The sequence below is a fragment of the Dipteris shenzhenensis genome, chromosome 24, assembly GCF_047967505.1.
Source record: "Dipteris shenzhenensis isolate YYH24624 ecotype China chromosome 24, Dip_SZ_1.0, whole genome shotgun sequence".
Taxonomy (NCBI): Eukaryota; Viridiplantae; Streptophyta; class Polypodiopsida; order Gleicheniales; family Dipteridaceae; genus Dipteris; species Dipteris shenzhenensis.
The window spans coordinates 33,816,810-33,844,346 of record NC_141619.1 but is presented as its reverse complement, the minus strand read 5'-3'; the positions used below and the strand labels follow the sequence as shown (position 1 = coordinate 33,844,346).

At 44.2% G+C, this 27,537-nt stretch overlaps 1 protein-coding gene across 4 annotated transcripts; it reads right to left on the bottom strand.

Annotated features, from left to right (window-relative positions):
* Positions 1 to 979: 979 nt before the first annotated feature.
* LOC147886522 (ARM repeat superfamily protein) lies at positions 980 to 27,259 on the bottom strand. Of its 4 annotated transcripts, XR_015543295.1 has the most exons (16): positions 26,854 to 27,259; positions 26,535 to 26,711; positions 23,377 to 23,501; positions 23,094 to 23,226; positions 22,829 to 22,978; positions 22,691 to 22,744; positions 22,395 to 22,490; positions 9,741 to 9,800; positions 4,011 to 4,085; positions 3,872 to 3,925; positions 3,165 to 3,266; positions 2,400 to 3,035; positions 2,020 to 2,154; positions 1,765 to 1,872; positions 1,402 to 1,654; positions 980 to 1,288 (listed from the first exon to the last, which is right to left on the bottom strand). XR_015543295.1 is itself a non-coding variant. In XM_087395350.1 (15 exons), the coding sequence occupies exons 1-15, from the start codon at positions 27,211 to 27,213 to the stop codon at positions 1,505 to 1,507; spliced, it is 2,415 nt and encodes an 804-aa protein (XP_087251476.1). In that variant the 5' UTR covers positions 27,214 to 27,259; the 3' UTR covers positions 980 to 1,504. The 4 variants fall into 4 exon arrangements, 3 of the variants coding, with proteins under 3 accessions (XP_087251476.1, XP_087251477.1, XP_087251479.1); XM_087395350.1 differs by having other exon boundaries at positions 980 to 1,654; XM_087395351.1 differs by lacking the exon at positions 22,395 to 22,490 and having other exon boundaries at positions 980 to 1,654.
* Between the last annotated feature and the right edge of the window lie 278 nt (positions 27,260 to 27,537).

The following is a 27,537-nucleotide window of genomic DNA, read 5'->3' as shown; positions in this document are numbered from 1 at the left end:
GAAAAAACGTTCTAGTGCTGGCCAAGTAAAAAAGTTGACACCTCCTTTCGAAGAAGTTTTTCCTGTGTTACAATTAAGGACGATTGGATCTCGAAGTGGAGCCCCTACTATAAGATTAGACATCACCCGCGCATCATCCCCTCTTAGTTACAATGATCGCTGATGCTTGGCTTCTCGACCCCTCTTTGTATTAAATTGAGAAGCACAAGGAGGAGCTTGATAGTAACGACCACCAAGCAAATTGCAGGGACCAATGGCCCAAACAGGCAAATAAAGATGCACATGTTGCACACGTACAACCTCAACCATAACAACCCTTTGGTACTTCAAACGCTACAAGCATTTTCCACCTATTGTACGACCCCTCTTTGTATTAAATTGAGAAGCACAAGGAGGAGCTTGATAGTAACGACCACCAAGCAAATTGCAGGGACCAATGGCCCAAACAGGCCAATAAAGATGCACATGTTGCACACGTACAACCTCAACCATAACAACCCTTTGGTTCTTCAAACGCTACAAGCATTTTCCACCTATTGTAGCAAGGTCTAACCCAATTTGATCTCGAGCATTCTAAACTGTGGGAAAACTTTATATAAACGTTCTCTAGGTGATGGTTGTAACAAGCTCCAACTAGTTGACGCTAATGAACTACAAACTATTGCTTCAACACATTTTTTATTGTTCCACTTTTGACTTTTATGACAACAATTCTTGCTGTTGGATTTGCTTAGCCCCAACGTAGAAGCACCTCCATTCAACACACAATTTCTATGGCGTTTTATAAAATCATCCAATAAATATATTCAAAATGCTTTTGAATCCATAATATATTCCTCCACAGAAAACAATTGTGGAAAAACAGCTCTAGAGGCTTAATTTATGAGATACGAGTCCCTTGCTTCAATTGACCATGGTTTAATCTATTGGACAAGTCAACATCTTGCCATGGAAGAATTTTCCCCAGTAAACCTTTAGATCAAATAAATAAACACTTGCTCCAAAGAGAGTATCCCTCTCAATCAAGTAAAATTGCAACTGAATGGCAAGTACATATGAGTTTCTGCTGCTTTTACTTATTATACATCTTTGCATACATAAAATTGAAACCTCACACTGGAGACTATCAATGACAGTATATTGGTATATCTTATTAAAGCAGGCACCTTGCATTTGAAATGACACATCTGTACAAAGATTTAGTAGTTCATACTTGTATGCAAGGTGCCCCTCAAAACATCCCTGAAGCTACGAGGACCTGATCAGATAGCTTGGAGGTGGAACTGCCCTACAAAATTTTGTTGTGGATGAAATGCAGTGTTAGCTCTGTAAGAACTCATGTCAGTAATATTCTCTTCTGATACACAATAAGCTCAAGCATAAAAGGAGGGAGGGATCTACCATGGCAGCTCGACACAGCAATTGGGTTAGAAACTTCATCATGCGATGAATTGTACTACAAAGAACGTCTCAACAATTCAAGACACGACACGTGCACAATCAACTACTGTTTCCAGGCCTTCTTTCCACGGAACTGTTTTGTGGACCTCTTCTTTGCCTTCTTTTCAGTCCGAGATTTTGCAGCCTTTGCTCGTTTAGCAGCTAGAGGCATGCTTTTTCGCTTTTCTTTCTGCCTATTACTCAGGCCTCCAGTCTGTAAGATACAAAAGGAGAACCCAATTTATATGAACTCTTCCTGTAAAGGGAAAATGCTTAACTTTTAAAGATCTCTTAAACCACTTCCGTATGCACTTAACCAGATACCTTCTTCTGTTTAACAGACGTCCGGGAACCGTACCCAGGCCGCTCTTCCTGGCCAGCTTTAACACTAGCAACACGTTCCTCTTTTTCTCGCCGCCTACGTATGTTTGCCTGAAACAAATCAACACTTCATGAGTGCAACAACTTCAGTCTTCTACATTTCCAGAGGTGTATTTGATGTGTGGGAGTTGGGGCAGGGGTGGGGACAGAGACCTCAAAACCAGCCCTCAATCTACTGCTAGGATCAATCTGTTATACCTCAAGAGAAGCTGGGTTAACCCGTCGTTCATGTATGTGTTCGGAACTTGGAATCCTCACATTATCTTCTTTCTTTTTCTTTCCAGACTTACCAAAACCATGCTCAGCTAAAGTAGCTTGAGCTGCTTTCCTAGCCTGCCAGTAGACCAAGAAAGGCATCAATGAATATATTCTCAAAAACCCCCTCAAAACAACAGTATTGTCAATTACAATTCTCAGAGATATCAAAAATTTCTCGCTAGAAAGAGAGTTAGGCTCTTCATGGAAATGCACAATTAATCAAAAAAACCCTCTCTCTTCATGGAAAGAGAGTTGAGTACTTCATGGAAATGCACAGATAATCAAAAAACCAACTCACAGAACAAGGCCAACTATATTACCTGAAGTTTTCTGATGCGCCCAAAATCTTTATCTGAGAGGAATCCATCCCCATCTTGACCTGAGATGATAGGAAACTGATTATGATCATTACCTTGAGAAGATGCAATTTTTTTCAAATACCTGAGACTACGTTGTGGCTTCTCAGTGTCAACACCCCCATCAATTTTTATCTTTTTGATGGGATGTACAGCCTCCCCCAAATCATCTTCATGTTTGGACTTATTTTCCCCGTCACCCTGCTCATCTATCTTGGAATCTTCAGCATCTTCCAGCTGTGATATCTCCTCCTCACTACATGAATCTTCACCAGGCATGTCATCATCATCATCACCATCATCTGTGACGTCTTCTTCCTCAGAGCTTTGGATTTCCAAATCACCATCTCCCTCTTCTTCTTCCTCTAACGATTCATCCCCTGATATGTTGCCACTTGGCAAATCTCCAGCATCATCCTCGTCACTTGTCATAAGGCCATCACTATCACTTTCTGAGCCAACAGGCTCCTTATTATCTTCGGCTAGTAATTCAATACCAGGCACACTGCTTTGCACCATTTTTTCCCCAAAGGCCTTTGGCCTTGCCAAGAGATCTGCACCTCGGCCACGATCTTTTTTCTCCAACAACGAAGGAAAGACCTGCACAAGAAAAAGTAGGGGGATTTGGCACCAACTTATTCAGAAAAAATGTATTTAAACCCTCAGGAATTATCAGTACTGCAATGCTCAATGCTTTCTTGCAGAAAGCCAACCAGGGAAATATAATACCTGTCTAAAGATAGCGATTATTGAATGAGCTGCAGATGAGACAGCCTTTTCACGCGACTTCTTGTACATCGCAAGATCATGGAGTAATTCCTGTGTCATTATCTGCATACCACATCTTAAGAAGATATCAGCACCCATTCCACCCTAGGCTCAACTGTGACAGTTTCACTTCGTTGTCCCTTGGTCATCTAAGAAGATAATGAATTTCCTTTTCTACGGATAAATATCATCAGTCTTTATTGTTAACCATGATTGCTTCGATTCTAGGTCCAAGTTTCATACATCATGATTCGATGCTGTTCTAAGAGGTCCTAATGTTTTCCAAGTTCCAACCAACAGCCATGGCAAGGTCCTTTGGTTCCATAGTCATGGGCTTGGTGAGCTCAGATCTGTTACTTCTACATACACACTGCCATAAAAACCATACACACTGCAATAAAAACCAGTTCTTGCTGCTTTCTAAGTTATTTTAATTTGTGAAAAATGGCACATAACAATGCTATCCCTCAACATTTCTGCATCTGTAGTAAATGCTTAACAAATGACATGAAGCTCTTCAGGACGTAAGGCTATAAGAAACCGACTTCTCTCTAAAATCAGGCAGGAAACATCAGGTGTTGATTTCTATGTCCCATTCAAGGAAATGATGACTGCTAGAACATAGTTTTATTTAATTATTTTATTGATGTAGAGTCTGAGGCTTGTACCAGAGGCATTCGCATGCACATCTCCCGCACAACATTCAATCCAACTGCTATGACCTGTATGACAATCCTGCAAGATATTAGTTGCTATCATTGTACTCTACTATCAGCTATATAGCAAATAAGTACTGAAATGGCAAACCTCAGGGCGTGCTCGATCATGTACAAATTGGTTTACAAGCTGCCGTAATAGGGATTCAACAGCATCAGGAGGCACCTGATACCACAACAACACTTTAAAAGACAGTTCCATGTCAACTGTACTCCCCAGGCTCCCCTTCTCATTTTATCGATGCAACAAGTATGCTCTTTCCACTAGGATTACAGTAGAGAAGATAAGAAGCAAGCAGCCCTTGCACTCAACAAAAATTAATGTCTGAACCAATTAAAATCAGTAAGGGCATTTTCAAGCAAAGCTGCACACTCTCATAGACTCCCATATGTATATCCAGCTCTAGAAGGACTAAACCCTTCAATCGTAACAAGGCATGCTTGACCTCTCTAGGATTAGGCCCGTCACCGGAGTGTGAGCAACAATACGTAGCTGCATCAGGGGGACCAGATGACTCACCGGTTCTTCTACACTACCGGTGCAACTCTACAAGGACCCAGCTTCAATGCTTAAGGGACTCTACATCCATACTAAACTCAGATTCCCAGAAGGTCCTCAAGATGACCATCCTCTTCTGCCCAAGCATAGTACCCCTCACTGATGGAGTCTCGAGAGATTTGGGCACAAGTGCTATAAATAGCCCGCCCCAGTGGTTTGTTTTTAAATTACAACTAGGAGTTTCTAGGCCATCATGTCGAGGTCTCCCCTCTTCTTCCAAAACTTATGGCAAATCATCTTGACCCCCTCCAGCGTGCTTTTTAGAAAATCTTTGATGTTGGGAGCATGCCCACCTCACTCTTTTTACATCTCATCCTAGAGAGGACTCGGGAGGATGAGCGAGGAGTGGGGGGAAGACATAAATTTGGCAATAGTGCCCCTCCACCCTCCTAGCCCAGGTCTTGAGTCCTTGCCTTTGGTCTCTCTTCCTAACCTCATCCAAGACACTCGTATTTGGCATTTGGGAGGCTATTGGTTGGGCACAATAGTATGAGCCTCTAATAGTACTTCTACAAGCCTTTGACAAGGCATAAGATCATGTAGATTGTGGACTCTTCATGGGAACGATGCGCAAGATCAGCTTCTTAGAGAGATGGATTATGTGCACGTCCACACTCTATCCAAGAAGTGCAAGTCAAGTTGTCATTGTGACGCACACTGAAAGGCCTTCCCAAACTTGAGATCTCTTGCCGCCTTCCTCCTTTTTTGTCGCCAAGGCCTTGGATATTATTTTAAGACAGAGGACCATTGCCTTATAGACCACAAACAGCCTAAGCCTAGAGCTCGCCTCCTTGACCAATGCACGCATTGCTTCAAGCAACTGGAGCAATTGGTACATGTACTTAGATTTCTCTTGGCCTCATTGAGCTATAACAAACTGGAGTTTGAGAGCTTTCAAGTGAACACATGAGACTACAAAAAGCAATACCTTGGCTACCACTTGAGGAACAAAAATTTGGCAAAACACCAAATTGAATCAGTCCCCTCTTGAGAGCATTTGTCACAAGCTGTTCTACTAGGGCACTACAAAACACACCAAAAGTCCCACATCCTGCTTTCACATGGGATGCATAGGTCGGATGAGGAAGTTGGGTCATAACTTCCTCAAGGCAAATTTAAATGGGACCAAGGTGGCTTGGCACACCATGATCCTCCCCCCTAGGCAAAGGGTGGATTTGGAATCATTCGCTAAAAGAAGCACATCACGACATTATTAGGCAAGCTCATTGTTCAAAGACTACTCCCAACACATAGCCTTGATGCAACTGCTACAACATGGCTTGGCAACCTCCTTTGAGATGAGGAGAATTTGAAATTGCTTAGGCTTACGTCTATCTCAAACTAGCCCAGATGCAAAGAGGAGATTGAGCCACAATCACCCACACAAACATGGTAGTGACATGTTGGGGGCTTGAACACATGTGAGCTCGGCCTAGTGGAACAATGGGTCAATGCACCCGCTCAGTGAATGAAGCCACATGGGACTTCTTATAAGAGATCATTGACCCGACCTAAGAGACCTCATATGAGGAGGACAAAGGGGCAGCATAGTTGTAGGTTAGGCAACGCTGGCAAGCATGTCATAGTAGTGTATCGGTCCTCAAACTCGTGACTTGATCTCTAGATTGTTCACATAGCATCTCGTATATATTATTCACATTAAATACCTTGGGCTCATGTACAATGTATATTTCCGATGTGATGAATCATGATACAATATAGACCGATTGTAGTCATGTATTTGAGCTTTGAAACCAGCAATCACTATAAACAATTGATTATCCATGACTTTATTGTTTATTATATCATACATGAACCAATCGGATATATTCTGATTGGAATACTTGCTGCCATTACTCTTTGCAACGTTTTAAAACCATATCTATCTTTATTATTGTGCGACAGTCAGGCCCAAAAGAGAGAGGAACGAAAGAAAGACGTATTAACATCTGCTAAAGGCCAAAAAGCCTATGAGACCAAGGAAGCTACAAATAACATGAGAGTAAATCCCCATGGAGGAAACTGGGAGATTCTGAAAGTCACTGTCTGGAAGATGGCATCAACCTGGAGAGGGGTCATGGCGAACTTGCTGTATAATCTGATGGGGGACTAAGGGCTTTCTCCGAATCATCCTAGATCCCATAATCATCTATAGTCTCTCAAATCTCTTCCACTCTGTTGCTAGAGAATCACTCCCCCAGAAAGGTGCTGCATACATGGCAGTGGGTCTCACCAGCGTATCAAAAAGCCAACCCTTCGTCGGAGGGTCTTGGAAATGTGCTTGGAAGCACTGCCTCTCTAGTTGGGCCAGAGCACCTAGTCCTCGTGTGAGTCGTGACGTACTTGCATGGGTCATCGTGAAGCCTGGTCCGGTGAACACTACTCCCAAGTATGTGTAGGACTGCACTATCTCACTTGCACGTCTCGGTATGTGAAACTATGGTGACGCGACACTGCTCGCGAGGTGTTGAAGATCATAACCTTGGTTTTCCCAAGGTTAATTGTCAAGTCTCTCTCTCTGCAGAACATCTCCAGAACCTCTAGATGTTTCTGCAGTCCCTCTGTACCATAAGGTCAGCCAGAAATGAGCCTCTCCGCTAGGCGGTCTATGAAGAAAGTGATCTCATCAATATAGAGCCCGAAGAGAGTAGGTGAGACAGGGCAGCCTTGTTTCACTCCGATAGTGCTCTCAACCCAGTCTGATAGACCACCTGGGGCACATACCCTCCCTCTGACAGACTCGTATAGACTCATGACCCCCAAGATCATGATCTCTAGGAGTTGCAACTCCTGTAGCCTCCTGATCAGGCGAGAACGTGGGACAGTATCAAATGCCTCACGAAAGCTACGAAGCATGTGTAGACTTTCTGATGCCTTGACTTCACCTCCTCAATAATACCCCTCAGGGTGAAAATGTGCTCTGGAGTGGAGTGTTGTCTCCAAAAACTTGCCTGCCCAAGAGCCCGTTGCCAACTGTTGATCTCTCTCTCTAGCACCAACCCATATATCTTAGCCAGAGTATGGCCAAAAGAGTGCGGTAGTTCCCAGTGTCCATGGGATCGCCTGCCTTGTGTATCGGTACTATGGTGGTGGTGCTCCAAGTAGACGGAAAGCCATGGCACACAACATGGTTGAACAATTGTGCTAATGCTGGGGTCACGACCTCTTGTCCATGTGCAAAGTCCTCAGTGCGTAGCCCCTCGTGATCTAGTGATCTCTGGTTGTGAAGCCGGAGAAGAGCAGCCCGTACATTCTGTGCAGTAAACAAGTGACACGTAGTAGGTCTAGGCAGAGAGGACATATCAGGTGGTGCTTGACCCGGGACATCATAGAGAGAGCATGCATATGTATGCTAGACTGCTGGATCGGTGATGGGGATGGGCCACTTTCCCTCCAACAATAGTCTCCATCCCGTAGTAGGATCTCCACCGCAAAAGTTGAGATTGATATATATAGTCAGGATATGACTATGTTGTGCTTAGGACTTAGTACTGCCATTTTGATTTTTTTTGCATTCTGCATTGGTGTGGATGCTCATTTAGTAGCTCCACTACTACAGCTCATTGTATCAGGTTTTTCACAGTCTCATAGACCCATCGGTCTTCTGAAGACTTTAATAAACTTTTTTTCTTTCTTTCAGCCTCCCTTGTGCCCTCATCTCCTCTTGCTGCCATAAGATGAACCATTCCCTCCCTCTAATGCTCTTGCTGTAGCAATGTGAGATCATCGCCCAAGTATATTCTCGTCCCTTCCAAGGTTGCCCTCATACTCATGAGGGTAGACCTGTCCATTGCTGCCCGGAACTTCATTATGAGGGGTCTCGTTGGGGCCTCAGCTTTGCCAACCCTCCATATTGTCTCGCATGTGAGGAAGACTCCCATCTTAATGAACAAGGTATTGGCATATGAAATAGGGGTATCTCCCACTGTTAGGGCCCCTAACCAAGATATTCAAAGCCTTGCTGCTGCTCCTCTTTTCTTCCTCCAGAGCCTCAGAGATGATCTCTTTCTTGGGGGCTGCCGCACCTTTCTTTACCACATTCTTCCATCCTAACATATCTGTTTCCCCTTTGGTGATTTGTTTTGTAAACTCAGCATGCTTTCCTTGTATGGTTGTCTACAAGGCTTCCATCTCCTTCTTGAGCTTCTCATTCTCCAATTTCATTTGCTCCATTACCTTGTGTGCTCCTTCCGGCGTTCCTTGCATGTCTCTTAGTTGCTGTAATTCTGTCCCCATTGCTTGCATTTTGTCATTAAGGCTCGCTTTTTTCAGTTTCCCATGTTGCCTTCTCCTTTTCCCACTCATCCTTCTTGTTTCTCTCCTTTCTCCACTCATCTTGCATATGCCCTCCTTGCTTCTTGACTTCATTGAGTGTCTTATCAATGTGTGCTTTCTCTGCCATCAATGCCACATTGTTGGCCTCGAGGCTATCTACTTTCTCAATCAAAGCCACACAAATCTTACTAAGGTGAGTGAGAACCTCAGAGGTGTTTTTAGGTGGTGATCCTGCCATGTTAGCTGGCGTTGCATTTCAAGGGCTTCTACATAGCCTCATGTCGTCATTACGCCAATGTATGGAGCTGCTCACAGTTTATTGCATGTTCCAGGAATGAGAGACAGGTAGTTGCTGCCCTGGGGGCCTTCGAATGTGCTGGTAATCTTTCTCTACCCTTGCCTTTGGCTTTCCACTATTGCATTTGCTGGTGTAGCTTTCCTCTTTTATCTTTCTTGATGTTGATGCTGGTTTCCTTGACTTGCTTTTTTTTTTTTCCCTGTGGGTGCAGGTTCAGAGCTTGTGGCGGGGGCTATGTTGGTAGGCCTTGCAAGCCTTGCAGGCCTCGTAGGCCCTGAGGGAGACCGGGAGACAGCTGCTGCATGACAGGTGAGGTGGAGCGGGTGGGGGGAGGTTGAGGTGCCTGGGACGGGAGCTGGAGGCTGTGGCGTCCGTGGAGGTGCCCACGACTGGTAGGTCCCACGACGAGGAGCTGGATGGTGCCGCGAACAGGTAGGTGGGCAGGGAGGGAGGGAGGGGGCTGGAGGAGAGGGAAGGAGAGGGCTGGCAGGGAGGAAGGGAAGGGGTTGGCAGAGGGGGGGGGGGGGGGGGGGGGAGAGAGAGAGAGAGAGAGAGAGAGAGAGAGAGAGAGAGGACCAGTGACAAAGAGAGCCAAACCAATCCAAACCAATGGTAGCTCTTCACTTGTTTGAAGGTCTTAACTTTTCGAAGATTGCCACAATTTTTTTTACAAAATTAATATAGCATACCATGTCATGACAAGCTTGAACAGCTGCTGCGAGGAGATGTGTTACATCACGTTGATGAGGCTGCACATTCAAAAAGTAGAATTAGTTAATCCAAAATATGCAGAGTGACAATCAATCAGCTGCATGGATCTTCAAAGACTTGTGGAAAGCAACCAGTCATAGCAAAGAATTATAGAATTCTCACCACATCTAGAGTTAAAGAGATTCTCTCTCTCTCTCTCTCTGCCTGCCTGCCTGCCTGCCTGCCTGCCTCTCTCTCTCTCTCTCTCTCTCTCTCTCTCTCTCTATATATATATATATATATATTCTCTACCAAGCAAAACAAAAGGGAACAGGAGAAGGGGAGATGGCGAAAGCAAATAAAGGGGATAAGGAAAAAGAGAAACTCAAGGAGAAGGGGAAGCAACAGAGACAACTCACTATCAAGGATGTGAACAAGCATAGCAACCGTAATGGCCTACAGTTTGATAGCACTGCCACACAGAAGGCAGCCAACAAGGCCTCTTCCCAAACAGCTTCAAACTCCACATCAGCTTCTACATCTTCATCATCACCGACATCGTCTACACAATCCTTGGAGGTGACAGTACCACTATCCTTGGGTGTGTTAGTGCCAAAGGAAGTGCCAGATTTTGCAGCAGCATCATCATCATTGCTTGGATCGGCAGCTCCGCTATGCCCCACCACAGTATGCCTCTTTTCTGTCACCCTGACCCCTTATCCAACCACCTTCCCCTCCTCAGTTGGTCTCACCACATACGCACTCCCAGGTCAGACCAAAGAGTACCATTGCAGTTCCACACACCATGCTCAGTCTGTTCTGTACCCCCGTCCATAGCTCCCGACATCGTCACGTGCTGTATGCATCCCTTTCTCCCCTTTCTTTTTACCATCTCTGTAGGCAACACACTTCCCTTCCTGTCTGGCTGCCATTGCTTTGACCATCCCTTCCCTCGTGCTCTTGCTGCAGAAGTTTGAGGTCATAATCCAAATATGTTTTTGCATTGGTCTTACCCACTCTCCATGCTTCCTCAAAAGGAGGTTGACACCCATCTTGGTGATCAAAGCTTCAGCATCCACCATAGGGGTATCCCAAACTGCTAGTCCTCTAAGAAGGACATTTAGGCCTTACTGTTTCCGTCTCCTATCCTCTTCTAAGGCATCAAATATGAACAACTTTTTTGGGACTAATGCACCCTTCTTGACGAGCGCTTTCCATACCGGCATCTGTGCTTTCCCTTTAGTGATTTTGCTGTGTAAGTTCAGCATGTTTCCCTTTTATGGTGGCTTGCATAGCTCCTTTCATGCCTTGGAGCTGCTGTATCTGCATCCCCATAGCTTGCATCCCGTCTTTTATGCTAGTTTTTTCTATTTCCCATTCCACCTTTTCCTTCTCCCATTCTTCTCTCTTGCTCTTCTCCTTTCTCCACTCTTCTTGTATCTTTCTTCACTTCAGCTAATATTTTGTTACATGTGTTTTCTCAGCTAGCAAGGCCAAGTTTGTGACTTCAAAATTGTCAAATTTCTCAATCAAAACCAAACAAATTTTCTTGAGATGGGCAATGACATCAGAGGTAGCTTTATGTGGCGTCCCTGCCATGTAGGTTGTCATAGCATTATCCGAAGCCTGCTTCCCCCATGTATCTTCCATAGAACCCATGTCAGCATATTCTGCACTTCCTCCCAGAAAACCTTGATGACAGTTTCCCTTTTTACATATCAAAATTATTTATTGTCATCTGTTTGCTGTTTTACTAACCTCCTTACATCCTACATCCTACATCATCTGTTTACTAACCTCCTTACATCCTACATCAGCCTCCCAAGCAGCACTTCACATTGATGGCATGCAGTGGAGACCTAGGGTGCAACTGGGACAGGTCATGCAGATGGAGCAGGTCCTCGTGGGTACCTAGAGCAGTACAAACAGCTTCAAAATCTGAATCTTTGTGGTCTAGGGGGGTTGGCACAATTCTAGAGCTGAGTTTTGACAGGTCCTTGGAGGCTTGGAGCTAGATCTTCAAGGTCTAGAGCAGGTCATGCAGGTCCAAGGTGACTTCATGTTACAGGTGCAAAATCATGACTGTTTCTTGGCCTTCAGCTGATGCCCGAGGGCAAGGTGGAACAGCCTGGGGGCTGATGGAGAGGTCCATGGGCAGGATGAGCAGAGGTGGGAGTTGAAGCAGCCCACGATCAGGGTGGAGCCGTCAGCGAGGTGCCATGACAGGTGCTTGGTTGTTGGTTACTGCTGGAGCAGGCTGTGATCAGCGTGGAGCAGCCAAGATGGCCTAGCAACTACCGCGATAGGGTTGGAGGGAGGAAACAACAGTTTTGAAAATCCAACCTGAAACCATCGCCAAAAAGCAGCTCAGTTTACAATCTTGACTGCAGAAATCTGTTTTTGGAGCTGAAAATTGTTTAGGGACTGTTTTTTGACGTTTTCAAGTCCGATTCTGAAGTTTTCCCCATTTTTTGACCTGTTTTAACAAAAACGACACCATTCTGGAGCTGTTCGTATGGATGTCCGTATATGTCCATGCAATCATACAGATTCACCACTTTTGATTGCGACATGCCTGTACAGCCTCTTGTTACCTATCCATCCAGTTTTTGGTGAATTTGGACCTCCATACAGCTGAAACAGCATGTTTTCCTCGCAGTTCAGCCACCATTTGTTGTTGTAGAAGTGCTTTTGCAGATTTCAAAGTGTACTTTGAGCATTGAGCTTTTGTAGTGACATTGCCTAGTTCAGGTCGATTTCGGGGCTCCTGTGTAACATTTGCAAGCAAATTGCAGAAAAGTTGCAGATTTGCACACATTGCATTGACATTGAGGTGATTTTCCTCTAGAAATTGGGGCTTTTGTGTCACATTTGCAGATTTCGCAATGACAATTGCTCCTTTTGGTCACATTTTGGAGCTTTTGCAGTACTTTCCCTCTTTCACCTCCAAAATTTTGGATTTTGGATCTATTGCCGGTAGATTGCAGGATATTTTCAGATTTGCAGGTTATTTTGTCACATTCGCACTCACTTGCAGGGCTTGGTAAGTTGTGATTTTGCTGCTGCAATTTCTTTTTGCCATAAGCTATTGGTTGGCCTCGTGTGCCGCCTCTTTCTTGGCTCACAGGTGCCCAGGCAGTGCTACATGAGTCATTCTTTGGTTGGGTACTTTGCTGATTTTATTTTGGAGCTTTGAAAAGCTTTGTGAATCATCTGGAAACCACTCAAAGAGAGTGCAGCTGGGGTGCAGTGTGATTGCATCTGGACAGCCAATGAAATTGCACTCGGAAAAGAGAATGCCTTTGGGTTGAGCCTATGGGTTAAGTGCACTTATGTGATGGTGTCTATGCTTGAAAGCCTTGCGAAGGCTTAGTGAATTGGGGCTGCGTGCTCAGTTGCAGGGAAGGTCTCCTAGATGCAACTTGTAATCATTTCACTGTGAAATATAAAGAAATACCGAAAGGGGCGCCACGGTATTTGGGGCCAATCGGGTGCACTTGTCTATGTTTGTTGAGCAGGGGCATTCTAGCCTCCATCCCTTTTTCAGTGGTTTTGTTTGTGAACAAATGGGTAAATGCCAAATGGTGATCATGCAATGGTTAATGGTTGTGATATATGCTTTGTGAGCTGTAAATAAGCTGCAAGGCACACAGAGATAGAAAGCTCAAGGGTAAAGTTATCCGTCGCTACTTGGTAAAATTTCAAAATTACCCATCACTTGATGCAAAATGGATGGAGGAAGGTAAACTGGCAGATTCACCTGAGATATTGCAGCTTTACCTTGATGCTTTCCAATTAGAGCCGACTGCGTCTGGAGCATTACCTGGTGTTCAAGAGGGGGGTAGCACCTCCAATCCCTCAGTACAGACGGGCTCCACGTGATTTTATGAGGTCGCTTGATGACACTGTATGTTTCATCCGAGATACTGAGCTGACAGTATTTTTGCTGTGAGACTTCATGATATTGATGCATCTTGACTATTGATCGCAGAGGATCACATAGATTTTGAGCAGTGTATATGGATGGATGCATGCCTCTCCTAGCCATATTTTCACTGTCTCTATATACTATAGCTGCGGCTTTCTTGTATACTCTTTTATGCTATATTTCATGCTCGCTCCTGTGTTTTGGGGCAGCAAACTGTGGTTTGATGTTTCAAGAGAGGGGCATGTCACGGGGGCGTGAAATTCTAAGTACTTTAATATACTACAAGACCGTGACAACTTTGGTTTTAAAAGTCCAAGCATGGGCTTAATAATGTGTAATTAAACGCGGCATGGTGCCTAGCACATAAGCGTAATTAATCCCTAGGCCCAAAGGCATTCCAAGGAATTAAAAGAGTGGTTGTTGGGAAATGATGATGTGGCATTTTTAATGGGCCCCCTAGAGAGCCATGTACCTTCAGTGGCCCCCCCTAGAGTTCCAGGTGGCTCTAGTGCCTTCTACATGCTCCTTTGCCATTCCTGGACCTTCCTGGGCCTTCTAAACTTCACATGTGTGGTTTTCTCTCTCATCTTCTTCCTTTGTTGAGATTTTGGACTGGTTTTTCAGCCTCCTTCAGCTGAATTCCGTTTTTCTTCAATTCCATTTTTCTTCATAACTCCTCACCCGTTTGGATTCCTCGACTTCCATTTGACCCGATGGCTTCCCCTCTGCCTCCCCTTCGCAGTAATATGCTTTTCCCTCCGTGCGTTTGGTAGAATGGGCAGAGCTGAGCACTTCCTTTGCTGGTCGAACTTGCAAAAGTGGCTTTTTCTGGACCTTTTTGCTTCTACCGCCTCATAGGCCTCTCCTCTTGCAAAGCTACAACTTTCTGTTGAATTTCGAGTGGTCCCACGCGCTGGTTGGCTGGTTTTTCTCAGTTTTGGAGGACTTTCCGGCGATGAAACTTCTCCAAAACCTTCTCAATGCATTCCTCTCTGAAGGATGCTTATTTTGAGCCCAAGAACTCCCATTTCTTCGTGACAGAAGTGCTTCTTTTTGCATTTTTCAGTGGAATTCTTACTGGTCGGCTCTTGTAAATGCTCTTTCTTCATGCCTTTGCACTCCTCTTTGGCTGAGAATGCAATTGGGCATTGGCTACTATGTCCTCTTGGCGATTGAGGACTTGGTTCGAGTTTTCAGGGCTTGGTAAGTTGTGATTTTGCTGCTGCAATTTCTTTTTGCCATGAGCTATTGGTTGGCCTCGTGTGCCGTCTCTTTCTTGGCTCACAGGTGCCCAGGCAGTGCTACATGAGTCATTCTTTGGTTGGGTACTTTGCTGATTTTATTTTGGAGCTTTGAAAAGCTTTGTGAATGCCATCTGGAAACCACTCAAAGAGAGTGCAGCTGGGGTGCAGTGTGATTGCATCTGGACAGCCAATGGAATTGCACTCGAAAAAGAGAATGCCTTTGGGTTGAGCCTATGGGTTAAGTGCACTTATGTGATGGCGTTCTATGCTTGAAAGCCTTGCGAAGGCTTAGTGAATTGGGGCTGCGTGCTCAATTGCAGGGAAGGTCTCCCAGATGCAACTTGTAATCATTTCACTGTAAAATATAAAGAAATACCGAAAGAGGTGCCACGGTGTTCGGGGCCACTCGGGTGCACTTGTCTATGTTTGTTGAGCAGGGGCATTCTAGCCTCCATTCCTTTTTCAGTGGTTTTGTTTGTGAACAAATGGGTAAATGCCAAATGGTGATCATGCAATGGTTAATGGTTGTGATATATGCTTTGTGAGCTGTAAATAAGTGCTGAAGTGATTAAGGTTTAGTTCCACTGCCCTTTGAGTGATTAGAGGCTGGTTTCAGATTGTGCATTTTGCTCAGCGTTTGAGCAGCTTACTTGGCATTTACATTTACAGAGTTTTTGTTGTCATTTTTTGGGTTGGCATTTGCACATTTGCAGTCAGCTTTGGAGCAGCCAGCTCATTGCATTGTAGCCTTGAGGCTTTGACATTTGCAGGTCATTTTCTTTTGAGGATTCTCTTTTGCAATGGCTCACCATCAGCCGCTTGGAATTATTGCCCATGAAGACAAGCTTGATGGTACCAACTACCCCATGTGTTCATACTTGGTATGCAACATGTTGGTATCCTAGAACATTTGGGGTATTGTAAATATGGATCAGAGACTAGACCTATCTCTACCTACACAGGCACATGTAGTGATTGCTATGAATAGCAAGAGGGAGGTTATACCTCACATTCGGTCTTGCAAGACAGCCAAGGATGCATGGGATACTTTGGCCAGTCTTTATCAAATTCGCAATGAGGCCCAAGTTGCCTATTTGCGCAGGCAACTGGATAATGTTAAGATGAACAAAGGGGACAACATGGATGCATGTCTCACCAAGATTAAGGATTTTAGAGAGCAGCTCATCAATGTTGATGAGATTGTACCACATTGTAGTGTCTATGACACTCGATGGGCTCCCTGACTCAGACCAGGAATTCGCTACGACACTGAGGCTAGTGGCCATGGGTAACCCCAACCACTATAGCTTCAATCAGATTGTTGCCCTACTACTACAGGGGAGCACAGTCGCTCCAATTGGGTTGCTTCTATTCATGCAAATCAAGCTTTTGCTACAAATCACAAAGGAAAAGGTAAAGGGGGCAAGAACTTCAGCACGACCAAACCCTCTGACACTTCATCTACTTCCATCCCATCTGATGGGAAAAAAAAATCAAAGCGCTATAATTATTGCAGGAAGCCCGGTCATGACATCTCAAAATGTCGCAAGCGCATTGCTTCAGACAAGAAAAAACAGCAAAAAGGTGTTGCTATAGCAGCAAATGTCTGCCCTCAACCACGCATCCTAACCTGTGAAGAGGATTGGCCAAGGTGAGGTCACTTTTGTGTAAGGGGATACAGTCACACTTCTAGAATTGCTTTACATTTCAAGTATCAAAAAGAACCTGATTTCTACCTCAGCCATCTCCCTAAATGGCTTCACGGTTCTTTTTTATGGTTATCGTTGTGCCGTGTATGACAACCGGCATGATGATTGTATTGTACTTACTGGTCACATTGTACCATCTTGATGCCTATACAGTCAGCTATTGAAGCAAATTTGGTCTCTGAATCTGTCATTTCAGATTCACATTTGTGGCATGAGAGATTGGGGCATCTGAATTATAAAAGTTTGGTGAAAATGCATTCAAAGGATATGGTGGTAAACCTCCCACCCATGCATGCACCTACCCAACATGTCTCTGAGGGTTGGGCAAATGCATCAGTTCTCATTTCCCAAAGATGGGACCGTTGGTGCGTCCAAGAAGTTGCATCTCATGCACAGTGATGTATGCGAGCCGATGCGGACAGCATCACTTGGGGGTGACTTATAGTTCTCCACTTTTGTGGATGACTTCACCAAATTGATGGCATGAAGGCTAAGCAGATGTCTTCTCTTGTTTCAAGCGCTTTCTTGCATGATACTTCAGCCATACCATCAAGGGGGGTTTGTTAGCACTTAACCCTGGTATGTGCCTTGAAGGATTAGTCAACCTCTTGTACTTTCTCATTATCCATTTGCAAGTAATCTCGTTTCCTCAACTTCTTGTTTGCTCCCTTGCATTCCATCTCCATTCCATTGCTCCCTGCACCCAACAAAGAGGGAGACAGCTTCCTAGCCCTAGGGGGAGCAATCAGAGGGCGCCCCAATAGGCTGCCCCTAGACTCTGGAGGATGAGGCTTTCTTTGATGTGTCAAAAAACTACCCAGCCACAGGGGTCCCGAGCACCAAGGCACCTACACAGTAGTAGGACTCCAGAGCTCCCGCCGCTTCGACAGACCCTCCCCCTCCTCCGAATCTTCCCCTGCCCCATCCTCCCCCATGCCTTCTCTCCCACACGCCCCCCCCCCTGATTGCAGTCACTCTCACTACTCGCCCTCCCCCCTGCCACATCTCCACATCCCACACTTGGTGAGGATGGAACTTCTTCAACAAGATTTCATTGACTTTGCTCGACAACTCCTTTTCATCGAGATCGACATCGAAGCTTTTTACAAGGTCCCTTTCTAAGATCTCTTCCTTTCTGTCGTCGTGCCCCATGCTTGTCTTTGTTGATGCAGAGGCCTTAACATCGGTACTGCCTCCTTTCAATTGTCTTGTAACTTCTTCAAGAAGCTCGTCCTCAATGTCTCGACCTCCAGCTCAACTAGTAATATGGCTTCTATCGCAAATACCAACTAAATTGGAGCATGTCCTATGGAAACTTTGAAATGATATCGAGTAAGCCCAAAAAGTGATCGGTAAGCACTCTCTACCAACTCGTTGACCTGTGGACAGTTACAGGGCATGGAATGTGTCAAGCAAATCTTCAACTTAGCTATCAAAGCTTTCACCACCTCATTTCGAAAACTTCTCCCACGATCTACGAACACCTCCATAGGCACTCCAAACCTTGCTACAAACCATATTCACAACAAAAACCACTACCGTAGGTCTCTTGCAGTTCATTGTAGCCTTTACTTCTATCCAACAGGTTGCATAATCAAAAGACACCAAAATATACAGATTTCCACTTGAACTCCTAGGCAAGGGCCCCAAAAATCCATCCACCACCACTCAAATAGTGCATAAGCCTTCCTTGTATGCAAGGGTCTTGCTCTTCCAGAATTTATAAATTCTTCACAGGTTTTGCGATACTCATACATTCTTTTGAAATCTGGGCCACCAATACCCTCCTTGTCAGATCATCCTAGCAAGGGTCTCCCTCGAAGAATACCCATACACTCATGATGGCTGAAAACACGAGTCACCTCCCGAGGAAGCATCACCCTCCTCAAAACTCCATCAAGTCTCATCTTGAAGACGTATTCCCCGACAAAAATGAATCCTAGCCAACCTCTGCTTCTCGCCTATACTCACAACAGCAAGAAACTCCATGTCACTAAGATAGTCATCAACCGTCTTGAGATCTTCCCATCCTACATTGATCAAACGCACACATTGGCACTAGATTCATCTCCAGTGCCTCTCGAGCTAAGTCTACAAACCCATTGGCTCGCTGTGGAGGAAAATGATCTTCCACTTGTCGAATTTTTTTTCAAGACGGAACCTTCTATTAGAAGCTTTGAAAATCCAACGTCATCAATCTGTGAGCACCGAAAAAGAAGTGTTGACTATCGATTTCCCAACAATCTTTAAACAACTTCATGCACAGGTCTCAAACTCAATTGACAACCAACTATGAATCATCAAGGATCTCCAACTCCTTGAGTCTCTTTTCCGAAAATAGTATCAACCCTATTCAGCTTCATTATTCGACCTCACATCCATCTATAATTGCTTCCGAGTGGCCACAATCTCTCCTTACCATTATGTGAGGCCGCACCTGCGACCTTCACCCTCTTAGAAGCTAAGAAATATCCATTACGGCACGCTTACCTGTACAAAAGTGCTACTCCCTTTCCTCGGTTGATCGGTCCCTCCACTAAGAGGCATCTACAACCAATTCCCACATTGTTAACTCCTGGGACGTACTAAATCATTCCATTGAACTACTGGAATATCTAGCTTCATTGAACATGTATGTCTGCCCATTAAGCAGTTGGCATGGTCTGTAACCATTGCAATGCCTCATGATCAGTTTTGACTGTGGACTCCTACTCAAACAAGAAATGCTTCCACTTTTTAAGAGCACTAATACGAGCAAGAATTATTTATCATGTGCAAAGCACCTTATTTCATTGTATCAACTTGCATCCTTTGAACACCATAGGATGCCCATGTCCTCCAATGTTGCAACGATGGCAGGCAATGGCATCGGTATTCACATCAAAAGGTGGAGAAATTCACCGTGCGTGTGGTGCATAAAGCAAAAGCAATCTTTAACCAAGAACGTTCACACATGAGAAGAAGAAGAAGAAGAAGATATATTAACGTCCACAGGAGACCTCACGGGTCTATGGGACAAAAAAAAACACACACCAAAATCATCAACATCAGTTAGAGACTTAGAGTCTTTAGGGGAGTATATCAGCTCAGCCCCAGTTTATTTAGATGCATAACCAGCTACTAATTTTATCTTAGAAAAAAATTTGGCTTCAGCAACATCTCCTTTGTTTGAGCTGATTCAGGGTAAGCTCCTCAAATATCCATACCCATGTGCCTTTCAATTTGTTTATCTGTCGGAGAATCTTGACTCTACCTGCCCTCTCTGTGAACTCAACTTGTACTTGTGTTCCCTTCTGAGAGATCCAACTAATGTCAGTTTTATCCCATTCTATCTGTGGTATCTCCTTCTTGAGACTTGTGATCTTCTCTTCTACTATGTATCCCACCGTAAAATCATCTGTAGGACAGCCCATACAATCCTCTGGCAGCCCCCCTATGCGCAATCAGAGAGAGAGAGAGAGAGAGAGAGAGAGAGAGAGAGGAGATATATTAACGTCCTCAGGAGGCCTCACAGGCCTATAGGACAGAGTACACCAAGCAAAAATAACTCATACAAGCATTGAAGGGCTGAAACAAATGGCATGCTAGGGCCCTTGCTGAGTGGTATGCTAAGCTAAAGAGCTCAAGAGCTCAAACAAAACTGAAATCTACATAAAATCTGTATAAATGTGTGTGTGTGTGTGTGTGTGTGTGTGTGTGTGTGTGTGTGTGTGTGTGTGAAAGAGAGAGAAGAATGCAAATCACAAGTACAAGTCTTGGAAACTGTGCTCTCCTCTACTAAATGTCAATAGCCTTCCTGATGGAGAGTGGAGCCCCATCCTCCATCACAATGAAACAATGCATGTGATGGAGAGTGCGAGTGGAACTTCCGCTCTCCATCAGAATGAAACCAGGAATGTGATGGAGAGTAGCAGTGGAACTCCAACTTATATAGCCTAGTGGCCATAGGAGAATAGATCCCACCACCCAACCACTCAAACTGGTTGACATACCACGTCATCAGCCGATAAGTCCAGGTAGCATTTTTGCTAGCTGATTGATAATTGTAAGTGGAAATTCACACATCACGTTGCTTTCAGTGTTTCATAGGTGCAAAAAATTAAAAAGGAGCAATCAAACTCCAATATTCATTCTAAGACGAAAGTGCTAATCCCAAGTGGCAAGGAAAGTGCTAATCCCAAGTGGCAAGGACAGACTTATGGTCTGATCAACCTGTGCTAGCCAAAGATGTTCTTTTGAGTGAATGGACAAGAATTGAACCTTGCACCAGCCTGCCCACATGCGAGATCTCCAACCAGAAAGCATTGTTGTTCTAAGAGATGGGCAGTGCACATTTTAGTTAGAAAGCTTCGGCCAAATAGGGGGAGCTCTCCCCGCAAGTGTACCATTACTCAAATAATGCACATGGATCCTCTCTGGCATTGACTCAAGCGCTGCCGAAAAGTTGCCTCAAGGCGGGCCTCTCAAATATGTCTTCTGTCAGTGCCCCATCCCCTATCTTATGTAAAAAACAGGCAAGCTAACTTATTCTCTAACAGTGCTACTGATTGAGTGTGGAAGCATGCTGCCTAAACTTACAATATATAGAGAGAACATACATGTGCATGCATGCATGTGAGTGATGGGGCGAGCACACAAGACTGGGTGCTGCTGGCGCTCCTCCATAGAGTACTTCTGAATAGCTAAGGCGAGAGGGTGAGTGACGATTACAATGATATATAGAGAAGGCAAACTACCACTCCTGTGGGGTGAAGAGAACAGGTGGAGTGGAGAGAGAAGGGCTGCGCACATTGGAAGGCGGGTTTGCTCTTGCTGAATTCGAGAGTTGCTACTCAAATACGGTGGTTGTCATGGGCTTCCTCAGTCCCTGGCGTGCTGCCTCTATATAAGTAGGAGCTTTGGACTGATCTAGGGCTCCAGCAGCCCGCGTGGCACCTGTGTGGGCAGCACAGTAGCAGCAGGACAACAGCAAACAGCCGCATCACCATGTGCGTGGAAAAGCAGCAGATACACGCAGCAGCAGCAGATATGCAATGGATCAGTGCCAGAACTGGCCCAGGGCCTTGCAGCAAACTCAAGCAATGTGCAGGGCAGCAAAATGGTTTTTAATAGGCTCAGATCTGGCCCAGATCAGGTCTGGTCGGGTATATAGGCAGACTGAACCATGTCTGCGAGGTGGCAGTTACAGACCAAGCCAATCTGTGAAATAGCAATTATAAGAGCCTTGCATGCAATTAAAAGGGGCCGATCACCTTATTCTATCTATATCAGTCAGCAGCAGCACATCAGTAACGTTCAGTTCTACAGCAGAGCTTCAAGCCTCCACAATTCAGTGGGGGTCTACAGCAAGAGTGCCATTGTTTTGCCAATTGTAGAGGAAAAAGGGAGAACATGCTTTGCCTCTCTCCACTCTTTGGCTACAGAAGGCTCCTAACCTTCACCAATAATTGGAACAATTCATATCAATAGAACAAATACACTCAGGTGGGAGGCCGTTCAGCATTGAAAATGTCAATTTTACATAATGTAAAACATTCATGAAATCTACGCAATGTCTTCCTCATACACTTTGAAACAATCAGAGCAGAAAATTTATATTTTTGACCCCATACATTTTACAATCAAAGCAGAAATCTTATATTTTTGACCAGAAACCGAGATTCTAGAAAATGTACACACGTCTAGAAGTGTAAAAGGGAGAAAGTGCATCAGTTCCCTAATGTATGCGAGAGAGAGATGAAAGGGAACTAGAGAGAAGAAATATAGACACACCTGAATGTATTTCTGAAGAAAGGGATAAAAATTCAAAAGTATCAGACGATGTAGTCCTACAACTCTGGAAATCACTTTCATCATCATAAGTTTGACCTGAAAAGTTTACACAATGTACCCATTACTCCTACTTGACACACAGCTGTAAAACTAGGTCTGATACATTGACGCAGGAGCAAAAATTGAAATTCCTCTTCCTTCAACAATACGAATATTGCCCATGTGGAACAAATAAACAACATATGTTCTACAGGTAAGAACAAAATCAGGTAAAATCTCCTAAATATTTCACTCACCTCAAATCGTTCATTGCAGGTTTGAAGACGAGAAAATAACTTCTCTGCAAATCCCTGAGCAAAGACTGTGTCAAACAGGAGAAGATTTTGAACCACTGTATATAATTTCATCTGCTAATACCAAGATCAGGCCCTCACTTGAGCATCATGCAAATGTTGCAAAGGTGAAGAGGTGCTTGTATCTGCACCATCTATTTGAGTGCGCTGTTTTTTTTTCAAGCTTCGGATCACCCGTTGCAGCTTTGCCTGTTTTCTTTTGCGGCTTGAAAATGTGCCTTTATGATGAGCCTGAGAAAATGAACAAAATAAAGATCATTCCATATTCTATTAGTGCATCCAAAGTTTTCCACAACCTCAGATTCCATATAATCTCTAAAGAACAACGAATGGAAAAACTTCTTGCCTTATAAATAGCCTCTCTGCTGACAGCTACAGATGGCTTCTTGTCTTCATCCTCGTCCTCACTTGATTCATCCTCATCTTCTTCATCCATTCGCTCATAGCCAAGAAGAAATGACAAAGTAGCCTTTAAAATCCTGCAGTAAACCCAGGATTTTTTCAAAAGATCTAGGTTGCTATGTTATGTGCTGACGTTTTTAAGGGAACCTGTACCTTGGATAAAAGGAATTTCAAGAGTTAAGAAATTGAGCAAGCACACATTTTGTCAGTAAAGCTACTGCACGCACGTGGAAGACTTGTGGAAACACGCACTACATATGGCATTCACAGTCCTTTCATCAACCCACAGCTTCCGCCTGTGCAGGTCACACAGCACTATCAGTGCCCTCTTTGATCTGGCTTCATTGTCTTCCTGTTATTTACATGAAGTACACAAGCAAATTTTTCAGTGTCTGTCAATCAACTTCAGACAGTACAATCTGCTCAACAAGCACAAAAAATTTGTATAGCACATTGAGCTCACAATCTTCAAGCATACAAAATGACCCAAGTAACTTTAGAGTTGAATCGTAATAAATAGACCAATTTATGGTTGGGTGTTGACATGCTAGCCAACACCACGTGTGTCCTTGTGTTTGTTTTTTAACCTGTAATGGCGTTTGCAGGTAGCTTGTAGATTCCACCCACCTTTTACTACCATATCTGATTCATTTAAATGGCACCCCATATCTGAACTTTCATTTAAGTGGGTGCAGAGGATAGCATTGTACCCCTAGGTTAGCTGTGGCTAACCTGCAAGGGTTAGATAATTGAAATGAAGGCCGGGGACTTCACAATGCGGTGTAGACCCTGTAAACAACAATACCTTGTTAACACAGGGTCACCCCTTCCTCTTGAGGGGCTCCTTCCTTCACGTTGGAGGCTATCACAAGCATGCTGAGCTTGGCTCCGATACCTTGTTAGAGAATTAGACCTGCCTGCTGTAGCAAACTCTTGCAGCAGACGACACTCAGGATAGCCTCGTACTCTCTCCAATCACCGCTCAATGCAAGAGTAGTAGATGAAACACAATCTGGAAATCACAACAGAAGTAAAGACAGAAGATAAATCTGCATTAATGTCATCCACTGCTATGGGACAAAGGCTCAAAGGTGGACGACAAGTGTCAATCTCAAAGGTTTAGAATACTATATCCAAAATTTGTGAAAAAAACTAATATCTCGGCTGCTCCTCACTACTCATACATGCTTTCTTTGTTGGCTTCTGTGGGAAGGAGTGAGGAGGCAAATGGCCCCTCCTTATATTGATCTAGGAGGGGCAACCCTGGCCGACCACTAGGGGGGGATTATGGCTGACCTAGATCAGGCCAACCATCCACACACTCAAGCCTTCAGCCTCTCAGCACTGAAGCTGATCCAGCAGCGCGAGAATGCGGCTTGTCTAGCCCACCGTTGGTGGAAGAAGATTGCAGCAACTACTGCCCTTTGCAGCTACTCCTCTTGCAACCTTTTGCCCTTCATTCTAGAAGGAAGAACTTGTTCAGTTTTGTCATCTCCTTTGTTACTTTGTTGCTGCACTTTTGTTGAGTTGTTTTCCAGCAAGTATTCATCTCTTTGCTTCCGTTGTACCATGATTTCTAACACGTTAATCTCTCTCTCTCTATATATATATATAGAGAGAGAGATAGATAGATAGATAGATAGATAGATAGAGATTAACGTGTTATATATATATATATATATATATATAGAGAGAGAGAGAGAGAGAGAGATAGATAGATAGATAGAGATTAACGTGTTAGAAATCATGGTACAACAGAAGCAAAGAGATGAATACTTTATATATAGATAGATAGATAGATAGATAGATAGATAGATAGAGATTAACGTGTTAGAAATCATGGTACAACGAAAGCAAAGAGATGAATACTTGCTGGAAAACAAATATATATATATATATATACCTAGATGAATCCGAGAACATTCCCAAACTCATCCTCTAAAAACACAACATAGTGCAGTTTCAATCTCATGATAGTCACTCATAAGGTTGAAAACCATAAACTCCATCACACATAGTAGGGACTAGCTACTATGACATCCCCACCATCATCATCAACGCCCAACAGTGGGGGTAGACCATAGTATAAAAACATGCTCTCACACATACAAATCCACACACCCACACATATTTGAGCATACATTTATACAAAGTCTTCGTACTGAGTTTCTGTCAGCACTCCGGAGGTGAAGGGCAAACTCCATATATATATATATGGAGAGAGAAAGAAAGAAAGATATATTAACGTCCGCAGGAGGCCTCACGGGCCTATGGGACAAAGTGCAAAGTACACATAAAGGGAAAAACTCATACAAGCCACAATGGGCTGGAGCAAAGGGTGCGCTAAGACCCATGTGAATATTATGCTGAAATAAAGATCTCAATAGCTCAAGCAAAATTAAGTACAAAACATATCAAAAGTAGGCTGAGAGCTGCAGCTCGAATTCAAATTCCGAAACCCAACACTGTGGTGGCTCGTCTATGAGTGATGAAAATGTCTCAGATCTGCGTCTATCAAGTTGTCTCATGCTGTGGTGGCGAAGGGGGACGTGGTCTCCTCGATCTCTAAACCCGCTGCTCTATGTTCAGAGTGACCCCTAGTCTTGGGCGGTCTCCTTTGAGGAAAGCTGTGATAGGTCGGACCTCAATAGAGTGCTCTCTGGTTGCTCTCCGTGTTGCGTGTGCCTCTGCAGCCCTCTCTCGATAATGCAAACTGCCTGCATATCAGCTAGCTTCTCCTCCTCCACCCCACTATGGCCTATCGAGATCTTGACAAGCGTTTCGTTTAGAAACATGTAAAATTAGTGTATTTTATATAAATTATTAAATTAGTGTTATCTGTATAAATTATATTTCAAAAAACCTTCCACTTTTCACACGTTTCTTAGAAACGTTTCGGACAGAAACCCTTCTTCACGTTTCTACTGCCCGAAACGCGCTTTCTGGTTACACTACTCTAAACATTGTCCCATAGAGTTCAAAGAGAGCAGACCGCGTCTTGCGAAAGCGCGAGACAACTTGACAGATGCAGATACGAGATATTTTCACAGCTCACCAGAGAGCCATCACTGTGCTGGGAGCCATCACTGTGCTGGACTTCGGTTTCTGAGTCCCAACTCTGTGATTGACTTGATTCAGTTTGTACTTGATTGTAATGATTTTGCTAGTATAGATTAGTACTCAGCAAGGGCCCTAGCATGCCCTTTGCTCCAACCCACTGAGGTCTACTTTTTTGTGCACTTTGTCCATAGGCCTGAGAGGCCTCCCACTGACGTTAATACATCTTTCTTTCTTTCTTTCTCGTTCTCTCTTTCCCAATAAGAGAACAAATAGATAAATGCATTAGAGTCCCAGAAAAATAAAAACGGTGATTTTGGCAATAAACCTGGAGCAAACGGAACAGCACGTTCTGTAAAGCCCGATTCTTGGACTCGTTTCTGTGCTTCAAATTCATTCGACGGACATCGTGCACCACGTGAAGTGAGGCCAGCTTTCTCAAAGCCCTGTCGCCAAGGGTTTGAAGCTCCATCAAGACTGGCAGTATCTCGACCAGTTCTATCATCTACATCCACGCAATATTAGAACCAAACAAAAAGAACGTCAAAGCTCCGAGTTTGATATCTAGGACCATTTAAAGCCTGGCTTCCAAATCAACAGAGCTGATAAAAAAAGATTAAAAATACAAGGCACCTCTGAAAACCAACCTGGCGGTTTCTTAGAAGAATGAGGGCCTGAGTAAGCTGACGGCGCAACGTGGGTTGTAAAGTATTCCCCTTGGATTGAAGCAATACTAGAATCTGCTGAGGAAACTGATTGAGATGCTTAGGGTAAACTGGTGTGGCATGTGCCAGGAACATGGTCATTTCAGCAAGCTCCTTTGCAGCAGTGGGGTCGTTAGCAAAAGAAGACGAAGAAGACTGCAGCTGGAAGACAGAAAGGCAAGCTTCAAAGTGACGCAATTGGAGGAGGAGCTCCTCCTCGTAACCTTGAGGATCACATTTCATGCGTGATTGGAGAGCCAAGAGGGTCAATCGACCCCCTTCCCTGCCTGTGGACGAAGCCATAGCTGGATGATCAGCAGGATACCTCAGAGCTTCACAACTTCTCTTAATTGAAAGCTTCTTAAGTTCATTAGCACTTCCTCCTCAGGGGTATTTGCGTTAATTAAAATCCTAATAGTAGAGGTTCTCGAGAATAGGTGCCCCCACCATCTTGAACAATCCAACGGTGAGTGTCGATTAAGGTAAGTTAATGGTGTTAGTATTAATGCATTCGAGAAGCTTCGTGGAGGCGCCGAATTCGAGAAGGCTTGAAATCTAGAAAGTTCTCAGCTGTTGCCCTTCGCAAGTTTAGAAGGGGGAGGGAGGGGGAGAAGGGCGGAGAGTTGA

Coding starts and splice junctions, on each gene's coding strand:
- LOC147886522 (XM_087395350.1), bottom strand. CDS start 27,213: ATGGCTTCGTCCACAGGCAGGGAAGGGGGTCGATTGACCCTCTTGGCT. Junction 22,745..22,828: donor AACATTTGCATGATGCTCAA/GTGAGGGCCTGA, acceptor GTCTTTGCTCAG/GGATTTGCAGAGAAGTTATT. Junction 3,036..3,164: donor TAATCGCTATCTTTAGACAG/GTATTATATTTC, acceptor TTTCTTGTGCAG/GTCTTTCCTTCGTTGTTGGA.